General features: G+C 40.0%; 2 protein-coding genes across 5 annotated transcripts in view; one reads left to right on the top strand and one right to left on the bottom strand.

Moving 5' to 3' along the window:
• The window catches only part of KCNMB1 (potassium calcium-activated channel subfamily M regulatory beta subunit 1), a 312,631-nt gene that overhangs the window by 30,265 nt on the left and 256,303 nt on the right, over positions 1–26,063 (bottom strand). The window lies entirely within an intron of this gene.
• DOCK2 (dedicator of cytokinesis 2) overlaps positions 1–26,063 on the top strand; it is a 261,176-nt gene that overhangs the window by 222,818 nt on the left and 12,295 nt on the right. For all 4 annotated transcript variants that reach the window (XM_060271722.1, XM_060271721.1, XM_060271723.1 and 1 more), the window contains 12 exons: positions 703–743; positions 2,194–2,284; positions 3,252–3,371; positions 4,859–4,948; positions 5,686–5,790; positions 6,696–6,837; positions 10,794–10,875; positions 20,054–20,138; positions 20,951–21,037; positions 21,732–21,908; positions 22,044–22,127; positions 25,489–25,626. In XM_060271722.1, the coding sequence (XP_060127705.1) occupies positions 703–743; positions 2,194–2,284; positions 3,252–3,371; positions 4,859–4,948; positions 5,686–5,790; positions 6,696–6,837; positions 10,794–10,875; positions 20,054–20,138; positions 20,951–21,037; positions 21,732–21,908; positions 22,044–22,127; positions 25,489–25,626 (1,242 nt within the window). The remainder of the gene's footprint in view (positions 1–702; positions 744–2,193; positions 2,285–3,251; positions 3,372–4,858; positions 4,949–5,685; positions 5,791–6,695; positions 6,838–10,793; positions 10,876–20,053; positions 20,139–20,950; positions 21,038–21,731; positions 21,909–22,043; positions 22,128–25,488; positions 25,627–26,063) is intronic.

Raw genomic sequence — 26,063 nt, 5'->3', positions numbered from 1 at the left:
CTGAGGATAATCTAGTACAGCCCCCTGCAATGCAGGAATATGAAGCTGCCCCATACAGGGATCGAACTTGCAACTTTGGCATTATCAGCTCAGCACCACAATCTAACCAACTGAGCAATCATAATGCTTAGCACTGTAACTAAGCCACAACTTACAGAGAAAGGCAACATTTGCCCTACCTGCCCTACCTGCCATTCTGAGCTGCATAACCTATCCACCCTGTTTTCTGTCATCGAATGTATGTCACAGTTTGTGTATCTGATTGAAAATAGTCCCATTGGCTACCTATGAAAAACAGTCAGTGCCAGCAAGAACATATACATTCGAATTCATGTTATATCATCTGGGCAAAAAGAAGGCCTGATTCTTACTTTTCTCAGGCAAAAACTTTTCATCAACAATTGCTGTCATGAATTCAAAAGATTTTCACCCTAATGATTTCAAAATATCATTTTATTGAGAATCAGCTGTGAGAAAATATGTTATGACCCTACATTGGGACAGTACATTACTGATTATTAACTGTATGAACTCTGGTTTCAGGGGCAGTGCATAAGTAATGCATATTCATGTTAGTACTAATTAAAGCCTTGAACTTTTAGTGATGAAATGTGACATAAAGGCAAAGTGATTCCCTGAATGAAACTAACCATGATTTCTGTGTGCAAAGGTGATCAGATTTCATTCATTTTCCTTCCCTAGAATTTCTACAAGGAGATTAACCGTGAAGAGATGTATATAAGGTATGGTGATCGTTCATCTGCTTTTGTTGTTATTGGAGATAACACTATTGCTTTTCCTCACATAATCTACAGGAAGTTCTATGGAATTGTGGTACATAACTGATAGCACTCCATTCCCCTTGACTTTGCAATGTCTCAGGCTCATTCAGTCCTGTATAAATTTTGCTTGAGCCCTCTACAACTAAGCCATGCCATACATATAACTGTAATTCCACACCTCACCCTGGTATTTCATTTGAGTGAAACAATCAGGTGCCTGGCTTTCTCTCTCTAACAGTTATGTAATGGGAGCTGAAATTTGAAGCAAAGTAGATGACACATTCCAAGTTGGCAGATGGAATCAATCCTGATTGCTTTGCATTAGACAAAAAACTGTAAATAAAGACCTGCTCTGTGAGGTGTGCCGCTGCTGTAGTGTCTTTGCAGAAACAGCTTTTTTAATACGATGTATATTGTGAATGTGTGTGTGATGACGATAAATAGGCACATTAGATTTGTAAAGCCATTAAATTGCATCTGTAAATCCATAGGCAACAGCCAGCATTTTAAACCCTGCTAGAAACATGCAAGTTGTTTCTCCCTTCCCCGCTCCCTATTTTCAACTCTTAGGCAAACTTAGGATTTGATAAAGCAGGCCAACAAGCATCTTTCAAACTAGTATATTGGGACAGGCAGTTTGTCAAGATGGATCGTACCTGCAATGTGAACTTGGAGATGTGCAGTGCATGCAGTTTACCTGTGCCTTCAGTTCTGATTCATTTTCTTTCTCTTGGAACGATAAAAATACAATGCAAGAACTGTTTCCCCACCCCCACCCCACAAAAAATAACTCTTCTTTTGAGTATGCACTCCTCTTAAAATTTTGAATTCAACATGTTACATCAGTTTCTTAATGAAACTTGCCTATCTTCTTATGAGGGCATGTTGCTTCTTCCCTTATACGAATATAAGAATATGGATATTTAGCAAGCCTTTTATGTCTCTGTGAATTTGGATAATGTCAGCTGCGACTGACAGAAGATATATGTAGCTCCTTTCGTGGAGTACAAGCAAGCATCAGCACCAACTCAGGTTTTAGGCCTGTTTTCAGTATAGATAGAAGCAAAGTGGTGAAAGGAGGAAAATTAAGGATGTGAGGCTCCCTCGTTTTTGTAATACAGCAAAAGTCAGTGGGAGTGGTCTTCAAAGCTTTCATTATGTTCTCATTTGTATGTTGGCTTTTGTGCCTTCACATGACCAAGCTTTGCTACATAATGATGGCAGTCAGATCACATTTGATCCAGCCAGAAATTAAGCATTTTAAAATTTCTATTAGTCTGAACTCAGTTTTAATACATTAATGCATTATTATAAGTCCCAGATTTGAATGTTCGCAGTCCTGGTCATCTTGCCAATTCAGTAATGTTTTTTTTTTTGTTCTATCTCACTCACTCACTTCATCCACTAACAGGTACTTGTATAAACTTCGGGATCTTCATTTAGACTGCGAGAACTACACTGAGGCAGCCTATACTCTTCTGCTGCATGCTTCGCTTCTGAAAGTAAGTTAGTATGTTATGAATTTCAGTTGGTCTACTGTGGCTGGGACTAACATTTGATACATTTCATGGGGCCTACAAATAGGAGACTATCAAAACAACTGTAAACCATTGGCCCTTTCTCATGCTACTAATTTAGCAAAACCCGAACACCTTTTCCGTTAGCACCCCTAACAAAGTTTGAAATGGGAGAGCACTGAAGCCCATTTAAATCCCACGCTCCTCCACCTTCCCCCAGTCTTTTCTGTATACAGCATGGGTAGGCAAACTAAGACCCGGGGGCTGGATCCGGCCCAATTGCCTTCTCAATCTGGCCCATGAACGGTCCGGGAATCAGCTTGTTTTTACATGAATAGAATGTGTCCTTTTATTTAAAATGCACCTCTGGGTTATTTGTGGGGCGTAGGAATTCGTTCATTTCTTTTCTTCAAAATATAGTCCGTCCCCCTCCCCCAAGGTCTGAGGGACAGTGGACCGGCCCCCTGCTGAAAAAGTTTGGTGACCCCGGTATACAGCATTAATGTCTCACACTGAACGTAACTGATTTGTAGAAAAGACTCTACGACCAAAAGTAGAGACAATGCACATGCTTTTGTAACTGAAGAAAATCTTTAATAAAAATTATGTTTTAAAAAAGTTATCCAAAGGTGGTACAACACTTTTTCTACTGAGATATAAACGTACATGTGCAAATTTGCCCATCAAGAATCAACATGCATATCACTGTTGTTTTACACTGAAATGCATACAGTGAGTGATTGCACAAGGACTGGGCCCCTACCTATGTGCATTTTAAAGAGACAAGTAATAATAATCCCATGTTCAGTGCATGTATTTTGTACTCATCTACAGTAGTGTACCTGGTTTGTCAGAACAGGACTGCTTTGTTTGTATCACTCCAGCTCCTAAATTGTAGACAGATGGCAATTATGTATTTCTTTCTTCTTCTTCTCCTCCTCCTCCTCCTCAGTGGTCTGATGAACAGTGTACTCCCCAAGTCATGCAAACAGAATTTCAGAGTTCACAAACTCATCGCCACCTGAAAGAACACTTGTATGAGATGATAATAGAATACTTTGACAAGGGAAAGGTATTGGTATTATTATTATTATTATTATTATTATTATTATTATTATTATTATTATTTCCTGCTTAGGAGCTTTAGACAATGGCTTTTAAGCTCACCAGTTGTTTTTTAAATAGTCTGATGGACTAATATACATAGCCACTTGTAAACATTTTTTCCATTCTGCATACATCATGAAGTACCGGTATATTGCTTTTAGTCTTAATGGTGGTACAAATATAGTGTTTGTGCATAGATTCTTTTTTTACAAGTGTATGCAAGTTTCCATTAGCAAGGTGACTGTTCCTGTGATTGAGGCAACACATAGATTATGTATTGAGATCAAGCCAACACGTTAAGGTCTACATTACACTACTAAAGCCATCTAAGCTTTGATCTATCATATTTTGAGGTCAATAGTAAAGCAGTTTTTATCTGAAAGGAGCAGATGTTTGCATTGAAATCACTGGAGAACTTAAAGGCTTTCTTTCAGAAGGTGTATTTATCTCCTAGGAAGGCACTAGGCTGTAGTAAATTCTACTCTGTGCAACTGACATCTTCCATTTAGCTGTGGCAGTAGTTCAAAAGGTCTTGGAATTTGGTGATAGCACTGTGAAAGTTTGTTCTCCAGGACATTTACTTTTTGTCATGGCAACATGAAATGTGGCACAGATGTGGAGAAGGCCAGTGCATGTACATAAACAGGTTACAATTATACAGTGGAGGAAAAGGTTTTTTTAGATTTGCATGTATGAAATGTCATGTTAAGATTAACATTGGCCTGTTTTCATCAGAAGGTGTAGTTGTTTGATACTCCTGACGGTGCCCCCAAAATCATACATCTTCTCTCAGAAATAAATGAGCTGTGTGTTGAATTTCTAGCTTTATATTTTTGTGCATCTTAGCAAGTAGGTATGTATAACTTAAAATAGAGATGGGTATAAAGTAGGCTAGATTGATTTAGGTGCCCTTTATGGCACTTAAATATAATACATTTGGAAAGGTAACACACAAGCCTTTAAAAATATTGGCTCAAAGCAAATGCCTCTGGTAGCAGAAGCGACATTCTTCTGGTATTCAAAGATAAAAGCTGCCCTACTTGTCCTCTTCTTTTAATGGATCATGCGCCTTTCTTTTAATAATTTTACACTTTTATTTTTACACATTAGTCTTTTGTGTTTCAGATACATTTGCCTCTAAAACTTCATCTTACACATATCCTTAATTAGTAGCATTTTAGATATATATATATATATTATTTTGTTTATAAAAATGTATTCCACTTAATGTAATAAAATCTCTAAGCAGTTCAATATTCAATAGAATTTTGTAGGGATTGGATGAAAACAAAATGTTATTGTCCCACAAACAGCATTGTGGACAAACAGCACAGTCACCCAGTATTACTCTCTGGAAGCATCACTAAGATCGCCATACTTAGTGATGATTGAAAGCAATATTTATTTTTGTGATATTGTGATGATGCTTCTGAATGTCCTGTTGTGTTGCAGATGTGGGAAGAAGCAATATCCTTGTGCAAAGAGCTGGCAGAACAATATGAAATGGAAATTTTTGATTATGAACTTCTCAGCCAGAACCTGGTAGGATTGCCACTCTCCAAAACTATCCAGTTACTTGTAATTTCGTATTTCTTTTTAAAACCTTTATGTAGATCCGATGGCCAGGATTAATCGGGTTGATTCATACATGCATGTACACTGCTGAATTACTCAATGTTCAAAGACTTGCAGTTTAATATGTGATGTCAAGTGAACTAAACATGCTGTCTGTGGTATTTGATTCCTCCTTGCTGTTCCATATATGCAAATCCTGAAGTGTGTTTTGCATTTGCTGAGTGATGAAAGTGCATGTGTAAACTTACGGTACTTAGGTGGTGTTTGCCAATATGTATTAAACTGCTTAATAAAAGTAAATCCAGAACACTTATAAAAATGATCTTTGCTTTCTTTTCTTATTTAAGTTGGTTGGAGAGAGGGGTGGGCCTGTTATGACATTCTGTAAGTTGTAGCAGGGTAGCTATGATATAGCCAGGAAATCTTCATCAAGCTGGAAGGCACATGAGATTCTTTCTGGTCAAGTGTCCTCTACGTCTTCAGATTTTATTCACTTCAGGCATCAGTTTCTTCTCTCTCCTAGCATTCGCTGGGTGGGGTGAATAGTTGTTTTTCTTTTCACAGTAATACACAAATGTACAGTACTAATATACAAATGTTCAAGGAGGCTATGTAAAGCATAGTGGCATATTTAATTAAAGTGATGTTAACCAGTTTATTTTTACTCTAATGCTAAAGGAACCTATACGTGTCTTTACTTTCAGAAGCAGCAAGCAAAGTTCTATGAAAATATTATGAAAATTCTGAGACCTAAACCAGACTACTTTGCTGTTGGATATTACGGCCAAGGGTTCCCCACCTTTCTAAGGGTAAATGCATCTGCTTTGTGTACTTTATCTTTAATAACTGTACATAGCCCTAAGGAACACCAATATTCTGCCAGTGAAAATGGAGTTATTTACTGCAGGAGAGATTTATCTTCATTTGACTCTGCAATGCACAGGATTTCTCTTGCAGCCATCTGAAGTGTCATTTGTAACAATAGTGAGTGTCACATTTTCAGAAAGAAATGTGATTTATTGTGTTCTGTTCTTTTTCCTGCTGCTTTCAAGGTTAGAAGAGGCTTATAGTGGTGATAAGGGAATGTTCTGGATTTTTACAAGACAATCATAATTAAGGAATGGTTTATAGCTGGAACACTTCCTAATGAACAATAATAACAGCAATACAAATAGCCCAGAGAATGAAACAGGAAATCTAATGACTATTACATCTAGTGTGCTTCCATTTATATTTGTAATTTGTATAGGTGAAATCTCATAAAACAGTTGTGCCTTTACTACAGTTTTTATGATTCCTGTTGCTGTTAATAGCTTAAACTTTCAAATGCTGCTAATCCACAAAGACAATTTCCGTTTCCTCACCCTTCAAAAACTGATTAAGCAATGCAGCCATAGCCTGAGATACACTGAAGAATACTAGATGTCCCAGCCTATCAACCTACAGGAGAATTGTGTGAGTAAGGAGCAGTGGTCCATAATAAATGGACTTTTTGCTTCTTTAAAGAATGGCAAGGCTCTATTCACCTTCTTAAATTGGCCCTCACATATAATGTGTTGCAAATGATGGCCTTGAAATATTGCTGGTGTTAAGAAGACAGTGTTGCATATGCAGCCTGCATTCACTAGTGCTAAGAGAGTAAGTAATGTTCTAATGCATGGCAATATTATCTGCAGGTTTGTAGACTCAAAAGTCATCTAAGCTTTTCTTGCAGAACAAAGTGTTCATCTATCGTGGCAAAGAATATGAGCGGAGGGAAGATTTTCAAGCGCAGCTGATCAGCCACTTTCCAAATGCTGAAAAAATGACTACTACTGCACCCCCTGGAGAGAACATCAAAAACTCCACAGGCCAATGTATCCTTAATCTATAATTATTAATAAAGGGGAAAGAGATGCCTAATGTTAGATGGAGGTCTAAAGAGAGCAATACTGAAATTTTCAGTGTTTTAGGTATGCTTTTTGAAGATAAACTCATAAAGTGTTTTACATATACATTGGAAATATATGGAATATACAGATATACATTCACACTTTCCAAGACACTATGCTTGGTTGTGGCTCTATGAGCACTCAGTAACTGGCACAGTTTACTACTCTACTTAATGTGTAATGCTATATTTATTTTAGGTTTTCTGAAGCATTTAATGTACTCTCTTGTAGGTTATGACCTGCCAGTAAAAAAGCATACATGAGTATCCTTGCTTTTGTAAGTACGCATCTATTGGGTTCAGCAGCTCTTTTCCAGTTGGCCACAGTGATCTTCACCTTTCTTTTTAATTATGTATTTATTTTTTAGAAAATGTTTGAGTTAAGCAACATCACTTGAGAGACAGTTCCAGATACTTGTGTTTATCTATAGTTATAATTCATAGCAGAGCAAACTATGGGAAGGGAGGCAGGAGAAAATATATTTGCATGAGAGGATAGGAGAGAGGAGGAAGCAAATTGCACATTCTAAAATTGAAATAGGGTCTTTCTCCCTAAAGATAAATCTGCCATTTGTGCTAAGTGCTAAGTGCATATCAGAATCCTTAATGAAACACAATGTGGGATGCATTCATTTCTCACTTCTTTATATTATACCGGAATGCATAGTTCAATGCTGAAGACAAAAAATTACGTTTAAGAGTTGAAAGTGCTATAATAACACTTTTACTTTCCTCAGTGCATACACTTTTAAAATCTACTACAGAACCCTGCAAAATGAAGTTGCCTTATGGTGACTTAGACAGTTGGTTTATCTAACTCAACATTGTCGACTGTGATTGGCAAAGGTATTCCTGATCTTTAAACTCCAGGAGGGGTAACTTCTGGCCCTCGAGTTGTTGGACTCTAACTCCCATCATCCCTCATCATTAGCCATGCTGGCTGGGGCTGATGGGAGTTGGAGCCCAATAGCATCTAGAGCAGTGTTTCTCAACCCTGGGCCCACAGCTCTTTTTGTACTACAACTCCCATCATCCCCGGCCACTGGTCCTGCTAGCTAAGGATGGAGGGAGTTTGTAGTCCCCAAACAGCTGTAGACCCAAGGTTGAGAAACACTGATCTAGAGAATTGAATGTGCTCAATCCCTGCTTTAACCGGAGATGCTGGGAACCTCTGCTACTGAACTATGAACCTTCATTTGAACATAATTACCAGAGGTGCATACATAGATGCCACAAACACTGATGTCTTTCACATACAACTTTAATACGCTGAAAAATTACTGTCCATCTCCAGCCAAAGAGGGAAGGAATGTTGACAGGATGATAAACAGTTATGGTTTGAAGGCATACATGGAACAGCTGTCATCACATTTGTGCTTTGTGCAGGCAGGCTTTACACAGAGAATGGTGTACGTCATGTCAATACTGTGTCCACTACTGCAAAATGTATCAACGAAACTACTTAAAATATTTTTGCACATAGTTCTTGTTAGCAGTATATCCCGCTCTATGAATATGTCACGGAAATAATACAATTTTTGACCACAGTGGCACACCTAAGTCCATAGAGTGTTTAAGGATCCTTCACAAAGTCAGAGTGTGGTTTGTTTCTTTATTCGACCACCATCACCCTCAGGTACAAAGCTGTACACTGACAATGCAAGTTTTAGCACCACAGTAATTCCTTTTTGTTTATTTTTAAACTTCTGCCACAATGGCACTCTTAACTCCAACAAGGGTTGGTAAAATAAGATATAAAACATTTAAAACAAAAAGTGCCATAAAGCAGCTGCCATCGAGTCGGTCACTCGGGGAGGAAAATCAAAAGCGTTATTGGGACACATCAGGAAGTATCTGAATGGCCTCATAGAAATGCCTATCTGAATGCCCTGAACAACAAGAGGTAGAGCAAAGCACCACCCTCCCATTGAAGGAAAAACAGTCATTTAGAGCAGGGATGGGTAACCTAGCACCCTCTACAGGTTGTTGAACTATAAATCCCATCATCCCTAACCTTTGGCCAACATCTGGAGGGCCACAAGTTCCCCACCCCTGGTTCAGAGCTTTCTTAATGCTAAATAATAATAATAATAATAATAATAATAAATCTATTTATATGCCACCCATCTGACTGGGTTCCCCCAGCCACTCTGGGCGGCTTCCAACAAACTAAAACACAATACACTCGCTTTAGCTATTTTCTCAGCACATTGCAACATTGATTGCATTATTTGTATTTGTTCTTTTGAAGTGAAAGGTTGTGGTGATTTTATTTCTAAGCATGACACTGTTTATTCAATAGGGTGGTATTTTTGGATCATGATTTGTCAAGACCATGTTCATGCTGTAAGTAGGGTTTAGAAAGCTTTAAAAGCCTTAAGCCCGTCTTTTATAGGAATGTTTTATAACAGCTTGTCAAAATATCATGTGTCTCCATTTCTCAGGTCCAACACTCAAGCTAAAAGCACTTAAGAACCAAGCTCTTTTGTTTTCCATTCACCCTTCACCTTTTCTTTCTTTTGGCTTCCTATTCTGGGAAAGGAAGCTGTCACACACACACAATCACCTTTTAAAGAGAGACATTTCCTACCTGTAGGGTGCAATTTTGAAGCACAATTTTAGTAACCAAACAAATGTTCCTGATTTGATTTCTAGATTATGCTGCAGTGCTTTCCACTCAAAGATGTAAGATGTAGGCATGTATGAAGCTTCCTTTTTAGTCATTTATAAAGTGACTGAATGGTGGGACACTTGCAAGCAGTCTTGGATGAAACTGATTATCTTGACTCATTTCAGTCCTGGTTCAGATCCTGCTATGAACCTTGGTCTCCCTGATAGATACATTTAAGATAAGGAGATAGTTAAGCAGAGTGTGACCTATATATTTTTATTTGGTGTCTCTGGTTTTTGATATTACAGTACTGAGCTGCTCAGTGGCTGGGGCAACCCAGTCAGATGGGCAGGGTACAAATAAAATCGTTGTCGTCGTCATCATCATCATCATCTTCGTGAACTGAGTCAGTGAGAGACGTTTTGACAGCACTGTTTTAAAATGCTTTTGATTGTATCTCCAAGTTCAGTTTCAAATAGTACTGGGTGATTATTTGGGGGCCCTTGTTACTTTTGCTGTGCAATACCACAGGGTGCCATCTTGTTCTCAGTGCTGTTTAACAGCTATATGAAGCCATTGAGAGTAGTCATTATGAGATCTGGGTGAGATGCCACCTCTTTTTCTCTGTAACATCTGATTCAGGGGAGACCATGCAAGACCTGTACCAGTGCCTGTACTTAGTGGTGGACAAGAATGAGGACCAATAAATTGAGTCTGACCCTGGCAAAACAGAGGACCTAGTCTGGGTAATTAATTGTTGGGTAATTAAACTGCTTGGGTTGGGGTCATATGCCCTTTGAAAGACTTCTGATTCTATTTTTGTCACCAGAGACCCCAGTGCCCTGACCCCAAATAATAGTTTGAACTAGTAAGGCATCTACAGACAGGACAGCCTGGCCACTGTTCCTTGAGGTTGGCCCACAAGCTGAATTTAGTGCAAAATGCAGAGGCTGAACTGCTCACTAGGGCAGGCTACCACCACCATGTTATGCTACTGCTGAAAGAAACTCACTGGCTGTCAATTCGCTACCAAGCTAAGTTGAAAGTGTTGGTTAAATCGCTTTAAGCAGGACATGTTGGCTCAATATATTTTGGACACCTTGAAAGCCATGTAATATTTTTGAACCTAAATTTTAATTAATGTCTACTTTGGCAACTATTGCCAACTCCCCAATACTCCCTGTTTTTTGTTTCCAAGCTACTCATATCCACTTACAAAGCTTAGCAGAATATGCTGTAATGTTTTTTGTCCTTAACCAGTGTGATCTTAGATGTACAATGCTTCACAGTTCAACCAGTTTTGGAAGAACACCCTCAGTTCAAAAATAAGCCAGTTCCCGATCAGATTATCACGTGAGTTTATGTATTTGTTGAAACTGATTGTATAAAAATGCTTGAGAGTGGCACAGCCAATGGGTTATCTTCTGTCTGGCTTCCCTACCAGCTAGAAATCTAAAAGCCAAGCCAAACTTCAGATGGAAACGAGGAGCCTTAATCTTAATACCATTCAGGATGCCAGTATTTGTTGGAATGCCTCTTCCTATGTGAACCTATTCAGACTTCTCTGGGTGTCCTTGGCAACAGAGGTTCAGAGGGTGCTGTCAAGGGAGAGGACTACAGAAAAAGGAGTGCAAAGGAAACCTATTAAGCAGAACTAGACGATGGTGAGCAGCATAAGGAGGCTGGTAGGACCTGTTATCAGCACACAACTGTGTTGGTGACTTGTGAGTGTCATTTGGTAGTCCACCACACCTCAACTAAGGTGATGTATCAGCAGAGTATGCAGAGCCCTAGCAGAGTCTTCAGAGATTTCCTGCTCCCAATGGAACAGCCTGTTCCAGATTCCTCTCCCACACAGTTCACAGTAACAAAGTGTTTACTGTCTCCAGACACACGACAAATCTTAACACTACTACCGGTATCTACTATATGCAGTTCTTTTGATCTTTGAAGTAAAGATACTTATGTACAGATCCACAACCACCACACTAGCTAACACTGCTGTGTAAAACCCTCAGCCTCATAACAGATTGAGAGTCAGACCCAGGTCAGGATATAGAAGTCTGAGGCACTCTCTTTTCCATTTCAGCAGATAGTATCAATAGGACCTACAAAATGCACTTTGTTCCAATTTTTTATAGCCCTTGCATGAAGGGTTAAAAGGATTAAAAGGCAAATACTGTGGACTCAACTCAGAACAGGATGTGTGTAAGCAAGTGCTCTCTGCTTACAATGTGGACTACTGGACCAGCCCCCCCCCCCTTGGGTCAAATGTTTGAACCCTACCCTGTCACAGCCATGGTGCCCAACAACATATAGAGAACCAACTTTTTTTGCTTCACATACAGACTTAAATACCAGTCAATAAATAACATGTTTAGTTCATCAAGTGTGTACCTCAAATCTTAACTCCAAAGAGATCCTCCTTATATAAGTAACTTTTAAAATGGGTACCATAAGGCACTTCCCAGTTGTATCTGTGAGCTAATTTAAAGACTCTTCTACCACGAGGCACACAAATTGCTATCCTAATAAGGGACACCTTGAAATGATGCACTGCATAAGTCTTTGTATCTGTCCTTTCATCTGTCATGTTGCCACTGCTAAGTTTATTTCCCCACCCCCACCCTAGTCATTAAGCGGGGAACCTGACACTGAACCACCAATCTAGCTAATGCTGCCAAAAGCAGCTGATGGAAGAGAATGATAATTCAAATGTAATGCAATAGCCATCGTCTATTAGATGGAACCTTTTGAGCTTTTGTTTCCTCTAGTCATTTGTGCTGTAATGGGAGGATGGCAAGTATATCACGGTGCTAACTTGGGAGGAAAATTAGCTAACAATAAAGCCAACATCAGTGAATGTGCTCAAGAGTGGCCAGATGCAAAAGGCAAAATGTACCTGCTAAAAAGTCCTCTTCTACACAATTATTAAAGGTGTAGGATCCCTGCCCACTTTCCCATCTCTGCCCACTCTAATGCATTCTCCTAGCATCCTGGGATGATTTCTTGGCTGCTTTGGGGGAGCTGCAACTCCTGATCTTTCAAGCCACACTTCTCCCTACTAATACTCCTTTCTCCTTTTTTACTTGACATGTCATTTTGAATGTTTAGCCTTATTCAGATTTTCTTTGTCCCTACTGGTCAACATGGGAGTGAGTAGCAGGGATGCACCAAGCCTTTGCATGCCAGTTTCTTTGCTCAAAGAATAGTCTGTAGAAATAGATCCTTTGTCTGTACAGCTTCCTCATGACCCAGAACCTCAGTAGTTTGGGATTCTTTACCTGTATAAAGCTGTATAGCTGTATATGTGAAGTCTCCACTGCTATAGATGGTCACGTACAAAGGCTAGTTGACTGGCAGATAGGTGGGGCAAGCCAGAATCTGACCTGCTGTCTGGAAAAGGTTCTTCATCACAGGGCTAGTGGGTGTGGCTATTCAACATATATTCAACAAGAGCACCTAATAGGGCTCTTGACCCCCTCATTACTATATTTTGTAATTGAGGTTATGGTCAAATCTTTCTGTTGTTTCATCATCAGTGTCTAAGATTCATTTCTCTCTACCTAAAGACTTTGTGATCTCCTTCCTATTGTTTGCTGGGTAGAAATAGTTACAGTGGTACCTTGGTTCCCAAACTCAATTCATTCTGGAAGTCCATTAGACTTCCAAAACGTTTGCAAACCAAGGTGCAGCTTCCGATTGGCCCCAGAGACAATGCCGACAGCCAAAACGGACATTCAGCTTTCCAAAAACATTTGCAAACCAGAACACTTACTTACGGGTTTGTGACATTCAGGAGCTGATTTGTTCAGGAGCCAAGCTGTTCGGGAACCCAGGTACCACTGTAGTGAGGAAATAGACCTGGGTAGAAATAACTAGTGGGGAAACAAGCCTTCCCTCTTGCTGCTAATGTTGCATTAGCTCTGGGCCAGTAGACTGGTAACCACACAAAAGTAATTATAGAAGTGTTTGTGTGTGTACTTGTATGTGTGTACGCATTTACAGTGTCATCTTTACCAGACCAGGTCATAAGCAGCTTGAATGGAGGGAGCAGAAGGTGCAGTTTCAGGGGCGTAGCCAGGATCAAAACTAGGGGGGGGCAAGCCATGGTCGTTCAGGGGCGGTGCCAAGGCACGGAAGGGGAGGGGCCACGAAGTGGGCGGGGCTAAAGGGCCAGCGGGCCTGATGACATCGTGGCAGCGGCAGCAGCGGCCACCTTGTGCTTCTGGGGCTGGTAGCGTTGGCGGCTACCCTGCTTGGCTGGAGAGGACAGGAGGGTCGGGCAGGCGAGAGGGGGTGGCAGGGCGGGCGAGGGCGAGGCAAGACACGGCCGCAGCCACGACGGCTCCGAGGTGTTGCTGCATATCAGCATAATATTTCAACCATGGTTCAAGCCCCACCTTAGGAAAAAAATCCTGCATTGCAGGGGGTTGGACTAGATGACCCTTGTGGTCCCTTCCGACTACAATTCTATGATTCTATTGATATATTACCATAGCATATGCATCATTCTGCTTTCTTGAATTGTCCTACTCCTAGGCATAGCATCCAGCTCCTAGAGGCCTAGGTGCCCCCCCCCCCATTACTGGTAAATACCGTATTTGAAAGAGTCATCCCCCCATGTTGATGGGCTTTCTATGTGGGGCTTATCTGCCCCCCCCCGTATTTTATTAAGGATGGAAGAGGGAGGGAAGGAAGGAAGAAATAGAGAGAGGGATAACTCTGCAGCAAGAGGACAGGAGGGTCGGGCAGGCGAGAGGGGGTGGAAGGGCGGGCGAGGGCGGGGCAAGGCATGGCCGCAGCCACGACGGCTCTGAGGTGTTGCTGCATATCAGCATAATATTTCAACCATGGTTCAAGCCCCACCTTAGGAAAAAAATCCTGCATTGCAGCGGGTTGGACTAGATGACCCTTGTGGTCCCTTCCGACTACAATTCTACGATTCTATTGATATATTACCATACCAAATGCATCGTTCTGCTTTCTTGAATTGTCCTACTCCTAGGCATAGCAGCCAACTCCTAGAGGCCCAGGTGCCTCTCCCCCCCCCCAATTACTGGTAAATACCGTATTTGAAAGAGTCATCCCCCCATGTTGATGGGCTTTCTATGTGGGGCTTATCTGCCCCCCCCCGTATTTTATTAAGGATGGAAGAGAGAGGGAAGGAAGGAAGAAATAGAGAGAGGGATAACTCATATTTGTGGGTGCCTCTGGGTGACGCTGTGATGCTGGAACTCTGCATGTACAGGAGCCTTGTAAGCAGCTTTCTCTCTGCTTGATTTACAGCAGGCACGTCCAACAGGTAGATTGTGATCTACCAGTAGATCACTGGATGTCTGTGGTAGATCACTGGTAGGTCACTGGCACCCCTAAAAAAAGCTCACCCAAAATTTTCCTCCTCCCTCAAAAAAGTTGAACTATGACCTGAAGCCCTAAACAAAAATGGGCCTCCCTCCCTCCTAAAAGAAGCTCAACAAGTTTGACCTAAACCCCAAAAAACAGGGCTTCCCTTCCTTTAAAAAAAACTCAGCAGCTTTGACCTGAACCCCCCAAAAGGGGGTAGATCACCCCCAGTTTTAAACTCTGAGTAGATCAGAGTCTCTTGGGAGGTGGCCACCCCTGATTTACAGTATACAGATGCAGGAGGAGGGGCAGACTGGAACACCAATGCTTTTTATAAACATCACTGTGTCTGTCAAAGCTACAGCCTCCCCCCTTTCTTATTCACTTCTTTTTAGCCTTGCAGAGCCACCTTAGTCAAATTGAATCCTCTGAGTCTGCACCCTCATTAAATCGCCAATAGAACTCTTAATGCTCCTGAATGCTCATTAACAACTCCCATTTAAGAACAATAGGGTGAAATGGTCAGCTATCGAATCTTGCCTGGGGATATCTGCTCCATTGTCTTAACTGCTTAACTACTGGTAGCCACTTTGCTTTATTTATTTGATGTGTTTTTGTTACTGCTGTGTCCCCCCCCCCCCAGCAAGCGGAGACTTAGCTGCTCTTGCTAAAGCAAAGCCCTTTCCACTTCAGTTTTTGGAGGGGAAAAGTGCTGGTTATGGTCTGTAAAATACATTATTATTTTTTGCTTCTAGGGGGGGGGCAGCTGCCCCCTCCTGCCCCCCCTGCCTACGCCCATGTGCAGTTTGCTGTTTATGATCATAGCAGGTCACCCAAATGAGCATGCACCTCATGGGCAACAACATCTGTACAATGATGCCTTCTTTCCCTTCCATTATCTTCCTTCTCCATAACTGCTCCCATTTGAGTCACCTAAACTTACACAGGTGCCTCTGTCTTCTTTCTCCCCTTTTGCACACTCTGGGCTCAGAAACTTCAGTTGTCTGTCCCTTTGACTTCCTATTCTCGGCCCAGTATACCTGAAGGTGTGTCTCTACCCCCCATCACGTTCTACCCGGACACTGAGATCCAGCACCAAGGGCCTTCTGGGGGTTCCCTCACTGCGAGAAGCAAAGCTACAGGGAACCAGGCAGAGGGCCTGGCGCTCGCCCTGTGGGTGGAATGCCCTCCCATCAGATGTCAAAGAAATAAACAACTACCTGACGTTTAGAAGACATCTGAAGGCAGCCCTGTTTAGGGAAGTTTTTACGGACTGATGTTTTAATGTATTTTTAATATCTGTTGGCGTTTCCGTGCCCTGCTCTGGTTAGCCAGATGCGGCTTAGTCATGCTGGCCACATGACCTGAAAGCTGTACGCCGGCTCCCTCGGCCAGTAAAGCAAGATGAGCACTGCAACCCCAGAGTCATCCGCGACTGGACCTAATGGTCAGGGGTCCCTTCACCTTTAATCTCTGTTGGAAGCCGCACAGAGTGGCTGGGGAAACCCAGCCAGATGGGCGGGGTACAAATAATTAATAGGTGGTGGTGGTGGTGGTGTCTTGAACAGACATGGTCCATCTGGCTACCCGTTCTTCAAGCCCCTCTGCTACTAGGTCTGCATGGATTTTGTGCACTTCCTGCTGCCAGTTAAATGTCTTTCCCTCCTCTTGCTGCCCCATTACCTTTTCCTGTCTTAGCTCATAAACAATGACTGTATCACTGTGCACTTCTATCCAAAGACTCTTGCAATTCAGTATTATATATTCAGCACCTCATACTGTTTGGAGTTATACATTCAGGACCTGCAACAAAACGTTGCACAGTAGAGTATTCTTGTTTAGGATGCCACCCAGCCATGCCTTTGCCCCCAGTTTTTCATTTCCTCCAAGTCAGTTTGTATTCCATGCCCACTGATCCTGCTTGGTCCTCCTTGAGCAGTTTGGAGCCTATCTCCTGCCTTATATTTGTACTTTTGCGAGCCCTGGAGTTCCCCCAAGCTTTCCTCTTATACATGGATAGTGCTGTTCTGGGAAACTGGCCTGTGAGTTTTCCACTGGAACTCAAGGAAACACTTCATGTAGCTGATGAGGTGAAACACAGACCACAAAAAGATTATACCGTAATAAATTGGTTAATCTTTAAGGTGCCACATGACTTGTTGGTTGTTTTTACCATTGATTTTGGTGGGGCTTACTTCTGAGCAGACATATATAGGATTGCATTATTTTCTAGACATAGACTTTTATAATTAAACTAAGACAGCTGGATCTGAAACAGATATCACTATCTTGACTTCAGAAACACACTTAAAAAGGTGTTTTCCAGTCACCATGATTAAGAGAGTCATCATCATCATCATCATCACCATCACCATTATTATTATTATTATTATTATTATTATTATTATTATTATTATTATAAAAAAATGATATATGCAATCCAACATCTTCCATCTTCTGGGCGGACTAGTTTGCCACTTTACAGTCCAGAGCTCCTCACTCAGTGAAATAGCATGAGTTCTCAGGTTCAAATTTTAGCCTCTCTAGTTCAACACGATCTCAGGTATTGGGGTTGAGAAAGAGCCCTGGAGATATATTTGCCATGAAGACAGTCAAAGTAGATAGTACTAGGCCGGGGGGCATCAATTATCTTCTCAGTTTGGTTCATGTGTGCTTAACTGTGTCCGCCTTCCCCACTTTTGCCTTCTATGTGGCTGACTGACTGAATGGCAACAAATTAATAAGAAGCATACACTTCTTATTAATAGTTATCCATGTTTAATTCTGAAAACCTTTGTGGAAAATCAAAGTAGAAAAGATATCATAGCCTACATTTCTCCCCTGCTCTTTGTTTTACTGATGACAGGGTTGAATGGAAACGTGGGTACAGTGGAACCTCTGTTTACGACTGCCTCCTTTTAAGAAAACCTCCGTTTATGAATGTCGCGGCCCTGGAAGTGTTTACATCCGGGTTTCGTGGCGTCGGATGCGCAGATGCGATCTGCATCCGCAAAAGTGCTCCGCGGAACGGATTGCGTTTGCAAACCGAGGTACCACTGTACACAACAAAGAGTCAAATAATAGCAGGGTGGATTTGATTTAAATCAAACTATTTAAATCACGATTTAAATCACTAGTCAGTAAGGCTTGATTTAAATCATAGTTTTCTACATAACGACTAATTCTTGCTGGTATAACTTTAATATGCAAGTAGATGAAGATTTTTAGAATAACAACTTTTCATATTAGTTTTTTATCCCCAGTTTAATAGGTTAATCATTCATATTTGGACAACTTTACTGTTGTACTTAGGAAGGAGAAAAATAACCATTACCTTAACAATAACAATTTAAATAGATTTATTCAACTGAATAACATTACAGCATATGTTATTTGCTTAAACAAACATCCATGTTTGTTAACTAATTTGGCTAAACAAAAACAAATATATATATTTTAAGAAACTTAGACTGTCAGCCCAGCCTACACATGAAAAACTTAAATACTGTCCACTCCAAACAATCAGAAAAATATTGTTTCTATTCTATTCACTGAACTTCTTGAAACTTAGCACTGAAGGGGTTGTTTCTGTATTCATAGGTTTGTAGAACAATAGGATTAAGGCCTTTTTCTCAACTCTGTTCATGTTATAACATTTTTGCTGTGAAGAAGAGGCATGTGATCTCTGTTGAGTCAAATTCAGTTTTGAGAACTGCAAAAGTAAACCAAGCATCTGTGATAATATCTTGTAGGCAGAGAAACTGCCCAATAATCTTACAAAAACCTCTGGAAGAGCATGACATTGTGAATGGATTAATGGCATTCATTTACCCCCAAAATTAAACATATACAACCTTATTCTACATAATTAAAAAACTAATCTTTATTTCATGATGGAATAACCTTTGGATGGTAATATATTTTCCTCAAAAAGCATTTTATTTTTAAAAAATCTGATTTAAATAAAAAAATCGATTTAAATCAAAAAATCTGATTTAAATCATTGATTTTTATCCACCCTGAATAATAGCTAAAATATCCAGTAGAAATAGAAAACAGCTGCATGTCCAATGGTAGGAAACAGCACCTATTACATTAACTTGCATGTATTTTACAGTCACTATGGTATTCTAAAATCATAATAGGCACAATACACACACACACAAAAAAAAAGAGAGAGAAACATTTGGACAATATTAAAAATATTAAAAATTAAAAATAACTATTGGGGGGGGGAATAGGAACATCCCTACCCTAATACATTTGCTGTCTCTTAGAGGGAGGTTTTCAGAAACCAATTATTACAGATGAGATTTTTAGAACAGAAATGAACAGAAAATAAAAAGTTAATTTTGGCAAGAAAATATTTTAAAGAAACAAGAGAACAATTTTGTTCATTTTCATGTAGCTATGAAAATCAGTTGAATTTAATTGTGAATGTAGGGCATGGAGCACCATTAAAAAACATGGATTCTGGTGCTCTTGCATCACTTTCAGTAAGATTTTTTCCTTCAAGGCTTGCCTACCCTTTGCAAACCAGAATTGTTTTATGGCTTCATGGTTTTGAGTGTCTAGATTTCCGCACTGTAAGTGGAATTGTCACAAGAGGTGATCTTGTTATGTCTGCAAAGTGGTTGAAATATCACATGTATCAACAAGGAAAATATCATCTGCTTCACCAGGTCATTTACAGCTCACCATAAAACATAGTGCTTTATGTCTGTCCATAAAAAAAGGCGTAGGAGAGAGGATTGATAGATTGGCAACAGGAAACAGCAGCATCTGCAGAGTGAGATTTCAGCAAATTGCTATTCAGAATCATTGGATAGACTTGTTTTTTGACCTTAGAAAATGTTGGCGTTTTTTGTTTTTGTTTTCGTATAATACTTTTAACAAGTGTCATCATTTCACTTTCCCCTATGTGCCAAATCACTCTGTTAGTTAATGCAAGTCCCCTTCCCACCCCATTTTTCTGTCTTCTCTCCTCCCTGCACCCCAAAACTGCTAGCCTCTGAGTCTTCACTCCAATGTTACCTTTGCAATATGGACCAGAGCTGCCTGTAATGAGTTCACTGTACTGTAACTAAAAAACAAACAAAATGCATTTAATTATTTTACTTGCACATTCAATGGAAGGTAAAGCAAACATGCAATTGAAGAGTTTTGTAATATTTCTTTTTTTCAGCTTTTACAAGTGTAACCATGTGCAAAGATTCCACTACTCAAGACCAGTCAGGAAAGGGTCTGTTGACCCCGAAAACGAATTTGCTGTAAGTATTCCCCCCCCCCCCCAGTTATGTTTTCAGAATGACCAAGATTGCATACATTAGTTGTGCAGAGGTGATGTGTGGCAAAGGCCCCGGCTGAATTGCAGGCTGTGTTACTAGCAGAAAAATTGGAATCAGCATACAAATGGGACAAGAGTAGGGTGCCTCAATAGATTTAGAGCCAAGTGAATCTGGTCTTCTAAAACGGTCGGTTCCTTGGGCCTAGTCTCACCTTCTACTTGGGGAGATAAATTTAATCACAATTGGGCCAGAGAAGGAAACAAACGGGCATTCCCTCCTGACTACATAGAATGCTGCTGCCAAAGAGAACATATTTCCACTATTCCTGATGGGTATACTGGTAATATCCAGGGCAGATAAAGTAATAAATGATTTGTGGGTCATGACATACCATGAATCTTTTGCTCCAGATAATCTTGGTTCAGAATCCAATATGTTATTTACTCCACTACCCTGTTTATTTTTCTGTGCTTGACTCTCCCTTTATGTTTAAAGCTTGCATAACAGTGGCCTAGTTTAAAATTGGATTAAGAAAGATGCCTCTTCTATGACATAGCTGCCAAGTTATCCCTTTTTTTAAGGGAAATTCCCTTATGCTGAATAGGCTTCCTCGTGAGAAAAGGGAAAACTTGGCAGCTATGTCTATGTTTGAATTTTTATTGCTGTTAGAATGCTGGTGTGGGGCAAGGAGGGGAACAGCTTCCTGCTATAATTTACATTTTTGTTCCAGTAGCCTTAACATCCTAACATTAGGGTTTCACTACTCCCTATTCCCTCTGTGTGTCTTTTAATAGTCTATGTGGATTGAGAGAACATCCTTTGTTACTGCTTACAAGCTCCCTGGAATCCTGCGTTGGTTTGAAGTTATCGCTATGTCACAGGTGTGTATTTGAATTAACACACAGTTTAACTCACAAAAACACACATTAAATACACTCAGCACTATTTCAATGGAAGGCCGAAGGGGAGACACCAAAGGGTGTTGTCCCTTTGGGGATGGCACTTTGGGGGTGCCAGCACGAGGGCATGGCCAGCCCCTTGTGCTAAAAATATGGTTTTAATGGGGATGGGATTTTAACTTGGGTGGGTGTTGTTGTTTTTTTTGCGGGGGGGTAGTTGCTCTAAGTGCTATATGTTAATTTTTTATTTTTATTTTTGCTTTATATAGCTGATTAATATTCTAAAGCCTTTTAAATGTGTTTATGGGAGGGGGTTTATTGCTTTGTTGTTTTTGTTTTAACTATTTTCTTGTGTTTTTACCTTGTATTTTTATCCTGTGAACCACTCTGAGATCTTGTGATGAAGGGCGTTATATAAATCTAATAAATAACAAAGCAACAACAACACATGATGTTATCAGTGAATTCATTGTAGTACTTAACAAGGGTTGGGTTCCCTCCCTCCTCCTTGATATTGGCAATTCTGATGTATTTTAAAATATGTTTTGGAGTCGACCCTGCATTTTGAATGCAGAATTCACTCAAGATTATTTTTTGCAGAACATCTATTTATTTAATTGAAAGGTAGTACAATTTCAGATTACACAAATTATATTCTTGATTTATTTCCCCACAGACTACCATTAGCCCCCTGGAAAATGCTATTGAAACAATGTCTATGACCAATGAGAAGATTCTGGCCATGGTTAACCAATACCAAAGTGATGAGAACCTTCCAATTAACCCTCTGTCCATGCTTCTGAATGGAATTGTTGATCCTGCCGTCATGGGAGGGTTTGCTAAATATGAGAAGGTAAGGTTTTTTAATAGTTGCTTTTAAAATTAAAATATTGCTTTGATTTATTATATCAACAACACAACCTTGGAGATATCACTGCTTGTTCTAATGTGAGGAAGAAAGACGGAATGATCTGTTTTCTGCTTGCAGGCTTTCTTCACTGATGAGTACATCAGGGACCACCCTGAGGATCAAGAGAAACTAAATAGACTTAAAGATTTGATTGCTTGGCAGGTAATACAATGCTGGGCACAATTCTCTGAAGCCTTTTCTTCTTTCCTCCCTGCCTCTTCATTTATTGATCTTGTTTCTAGTAGAGCAGCATAATGTGATTTTACTTGTATAATATGCACATGTTTACTCCTAATATATTTTTGTAACCAAATAGAGAATAAAATTGACTGGCTCTGCAGTATGTAACTAATATTACCGAGGAGCTTTTCAGAAAGGCTTTTAATAATAATAATAAAATTCTTTAAATGTGTTAGTTGGGATTAAAGAGCAGCCTCATCATGAAGTTGAGTTGACATATTCTGGACTTTCTTTGCCCAAAATATGCTAACCCCTGATCTAACCTCATGGGATTGTGTGGAAAAACAAGTGGACCCAATTCAAAGGACCTTACTCTCATTTACATCTCATTGAAATCAATGGAAATTACATTTGTCATTGCTAACTTGTTCCATTGATTTCAATAGAACTTAAACTTTCCCTTTTGTTATTGCTGTGAAATATCTCACAAAATAAGGGGAAATGGAAATAGTAAAAGCTGATCACTTTCATCCAAAGACTGATTGGCTTTTACTGGCCAATTTCAAAGCATTTTAGGAGTTAAACATCTAGATTCAGGATCCATAAAGTTCCATTAACTTGCCCCTACCTTATAACATATAGGAAAGGAAACTATCCTATTGTTTTAAAATATATGTGTACAGATCAAGTGCTAGGCTGTAATCTTAGGCAGGTATAGCTGTGGGTAGGAGATCAAAGTGCACCAAGCTTGAGATCTTTCAGAAGTTTTTGCTACAACTATATACAAATAATGGAACAAATAAGATGCTCTTTCCATTTAATATCAATATGTCAGTTTAGCCAAGTGGTCAGGCGCAGTTCAAATTTCCAAAATACCTCCAGTTGTGTGGTTGTGCTTCTATGACCTACGCACATAGCTGCATAGTATGATGGCCTGCCTTGGCAGCAATTCTGTAAACCAGGCACCCCAAACTTTGGGCCCTCCAGATGTTTTGGACTGCAATTCCCACCATCCCTGACCACTGGTCCTGTTAGCTAGGGATCATGGAAGTTATACGCCAAAACATCTGGAGGGCTGCAGTTTGGGGATCCCTGCTGTAAACCTTTGTTGAAGCCAATCTTATTAAGCTTCTGATGGAAGATTCTACTGCCTGTTTAACGTATTATACGCTTTTGTGAAAACTCAATGGAGTGTTAACGTCCTACAAGAAGATAGGAAATATATATCCCATACTGACCCTGCAAGGGTAGGAAAATGGACTATAGCTGAGGAACCAGCAACAGTAAATTGTTGTACTATTTACATAGCAAGTATTCAGTGGGAACCATTAAAAATTACAGTGGTACTTTGGTTTATGAACTTAATCCGTTCCAGAAGTCCGTTCTTAAACCAAAGCATTCTTAAACCAAGGTGTGCTTTCCCACAGCAGCGGGGGACTCAATTTACAAATGGAACACACTCAACCGGTTCTTATTCCAAGGTAGTTTTCAGAAACCAAAACACCTACTTCTAGGTTTGCAGCATTCTTAATCCAAGTTGTCCATAAACTAAGCTGTTCTAAAACCAAGGTACCATTGTATTCTGATTTCCAACAGAAATCTGTCCTGGGCTGATTGACAACTGTCTTTTACATTTGTATTTTTCCTTTTGTAGAAGCAGAGTCCCATTTTGTGTCCTACATACAAAATAGACTAATTTTTATTTTGAGGAGTAGCTTAAAAATTGTTTATGGGATGTGGAATGGTGCACTGACCCTTGTCAAAAACAATCGAGTAGATTGCAGAGAAGAGCAGGTAAAAAGCTAAAATCATCCCAAACCTCCAATGAGTCAGTTAGCAGGATTTTAAAAATGACCTCTGAAGTGATCCTTCACTTTTCAATAGCATAGCTCTGATTCAGCAAGGTGGCAAAGTAGATTCTAATACGGCTGATGTTACACTTTTGCCTATATTGTTGAAATAAAAGATAAAGGGAAGAGGCCAGCTGCTAATGGCAAACACAGAAAAGAAGGTTTGTATCATAAAAAAGATTAACTAATTCAGAAACTTCCAGTGCACATGGGACTCTAGGGAAAGCCCTATATGCATGATTTCAGTATCCAACTAGGCTTATGGGATTATAGAGGAAGAGGACTATGCAAGCAGTTATTATGTGCATGTATCAAAGGGCCCTCCATGCATAAAGTTAAATATCTGATATTTCTCCTCTCTCTCGAAATGCTTTATTATTATTTTTGAAAGAGAGAAATATTGAATTTAAAACTTACCTTGCAGGAGTTTAGAGAGGGATACTAGGCAATGTCATAGAAAGAGCATAGCTTTTGCTCAGACTTTGGAAAGAAATAGCCCTCATTGGTTCCATTGTTATTAGCAGCTATAGCATGAAGGGATGGGAAAACTGAGAGCAATTGGATCTCCTGGAAATATCACTTTCATTTTTATGTTCTTGTCAAACATTTAATGTTGCAACAAAACTACATGAGAGATGCAGCGTGATGGCAAAGCTTCCTTTTCATGAGCTAAATGTTTATTGCTTCCAGTCTGTTCCCGCGTAAGCACCAATAATTGTCAGTTTCTTCCTTCCTTTGTGAATCAGCAAGAAAAATGCCGTTTGCTGTGATAGTTACCCAGAGTGTTTATTCTGTGGGTGCTGTAAGTGTATGCAAGAAAATATTTAATCTCAGGCATAAGGAATGGCGTCTTTCCTTCATTTAGATGTCTAAATATTGTTTGCATAGGGCTGGATTCAACTAACTCAGTACACCAGAAGAAGGCAGCACAGGATAAAGTGAAATGGTGGTCTGCTGCAGCATATTTTTCCAGTTACTAATCTGGACTGATTAAGCGCGCCCTGGCACATTATGTTCAGAGCCCTTAACGCTTTTGAGTCCTTGCTCTCATTATGTGTATTGAAACTACATTAAATGTAATAAAGCCTCCATCTATCTAAACCTCTTATTGTCTGTGATCTTCCTCAGGAAACACACAGAATCATAGAACTGCAGAGTTGGAAAGGACCCCAAGGGTCATCTAGTCCAACCTCCTGCAATACAAAAATCTCAACACATGGTCTCCCATCCAATTTGAAACCGTACTGGACCCTACTTAGTTTTGTAAATGTGTTCACTGTTGTATTGCTGCACCACCTACCTCTTATTATTTAGAATTGTCTTCAGTTTACAGTAAGATGCCAAACTGCTGTCAAATGTTTCTAAGGAGGTAGAGAAAAGTCAGTTGGCAAATATATTACAATTCTTGGCTATATTGTGGCAGGATATTTTTTACACATTCTGTAGATCAGGGAGATAACGTGGCTAAACTTCTTCCTGCTGTTTCTTCCCAGATTCCATTTCTTGGAGCTGGAATTAAGATCCATGAGAGGAGAGTTTCAGATAACCTTCGTCCTTTCCATGAGCGTATGGAGGAGTGTTTCAGGCACTTAAAGGTCAAAGTGGAGAAACAATATGGTGTCAGAGAACTGGTAAGATCCCCTGCTTTTACTTCTCTATTTTAACTTTTATTTTAGCTGCTTGAAGAGGGATGGGGAAGGAATCAATGACCATCGGACTGTAAGGTGCAGCCTGTGATCAGCTTTCATCCAGCAGCCAGATCCACTTCTGGGGCACTAGGCTTCCCCTAGCGGAGAGCCAAAATCCTTCTGTTTATGTGAAAGCTATTCCATGTAGTTAGGGAGGTAAATTAAAAACCTTATGAAAGTTTGCTGGCCAAGACCTAGAGCCCCTGCTTTCTTTCCTCTCCTCTGTCTGTAATTTTTAATAGCTTAGAGCTTTGATCCAGACTGAATATCCAGGGGTCCTGGTTCTTGGAAGATTCCAGCTGTTTGCTGAATCTGCTTCTGAAGCAAGCTCTATAATAAAACATAAATGCATTAGCTGAGGCTAAAATGGTTATATAAGG

The sequence above is a fragment of the Zootoca vivipara genome, chromosome 2, assembly GCF_963506605.1.
Source record: "Zootoca vivipara chromosome 2, rZooViv1.1, whole genome shotgun sequence".
Classification (NCBI taxonomy): domain Eukaryota; kingdom Metazoa; phylum Chordata; class Lepidosauria; order Squamata; family Lacertidae; genus Zootoca; species Zootoca vivipara.
Note: the sequence above shows the minus strand (reverse complement) of the source record. Positions and strands in the feature narration are given on the sequence as shown.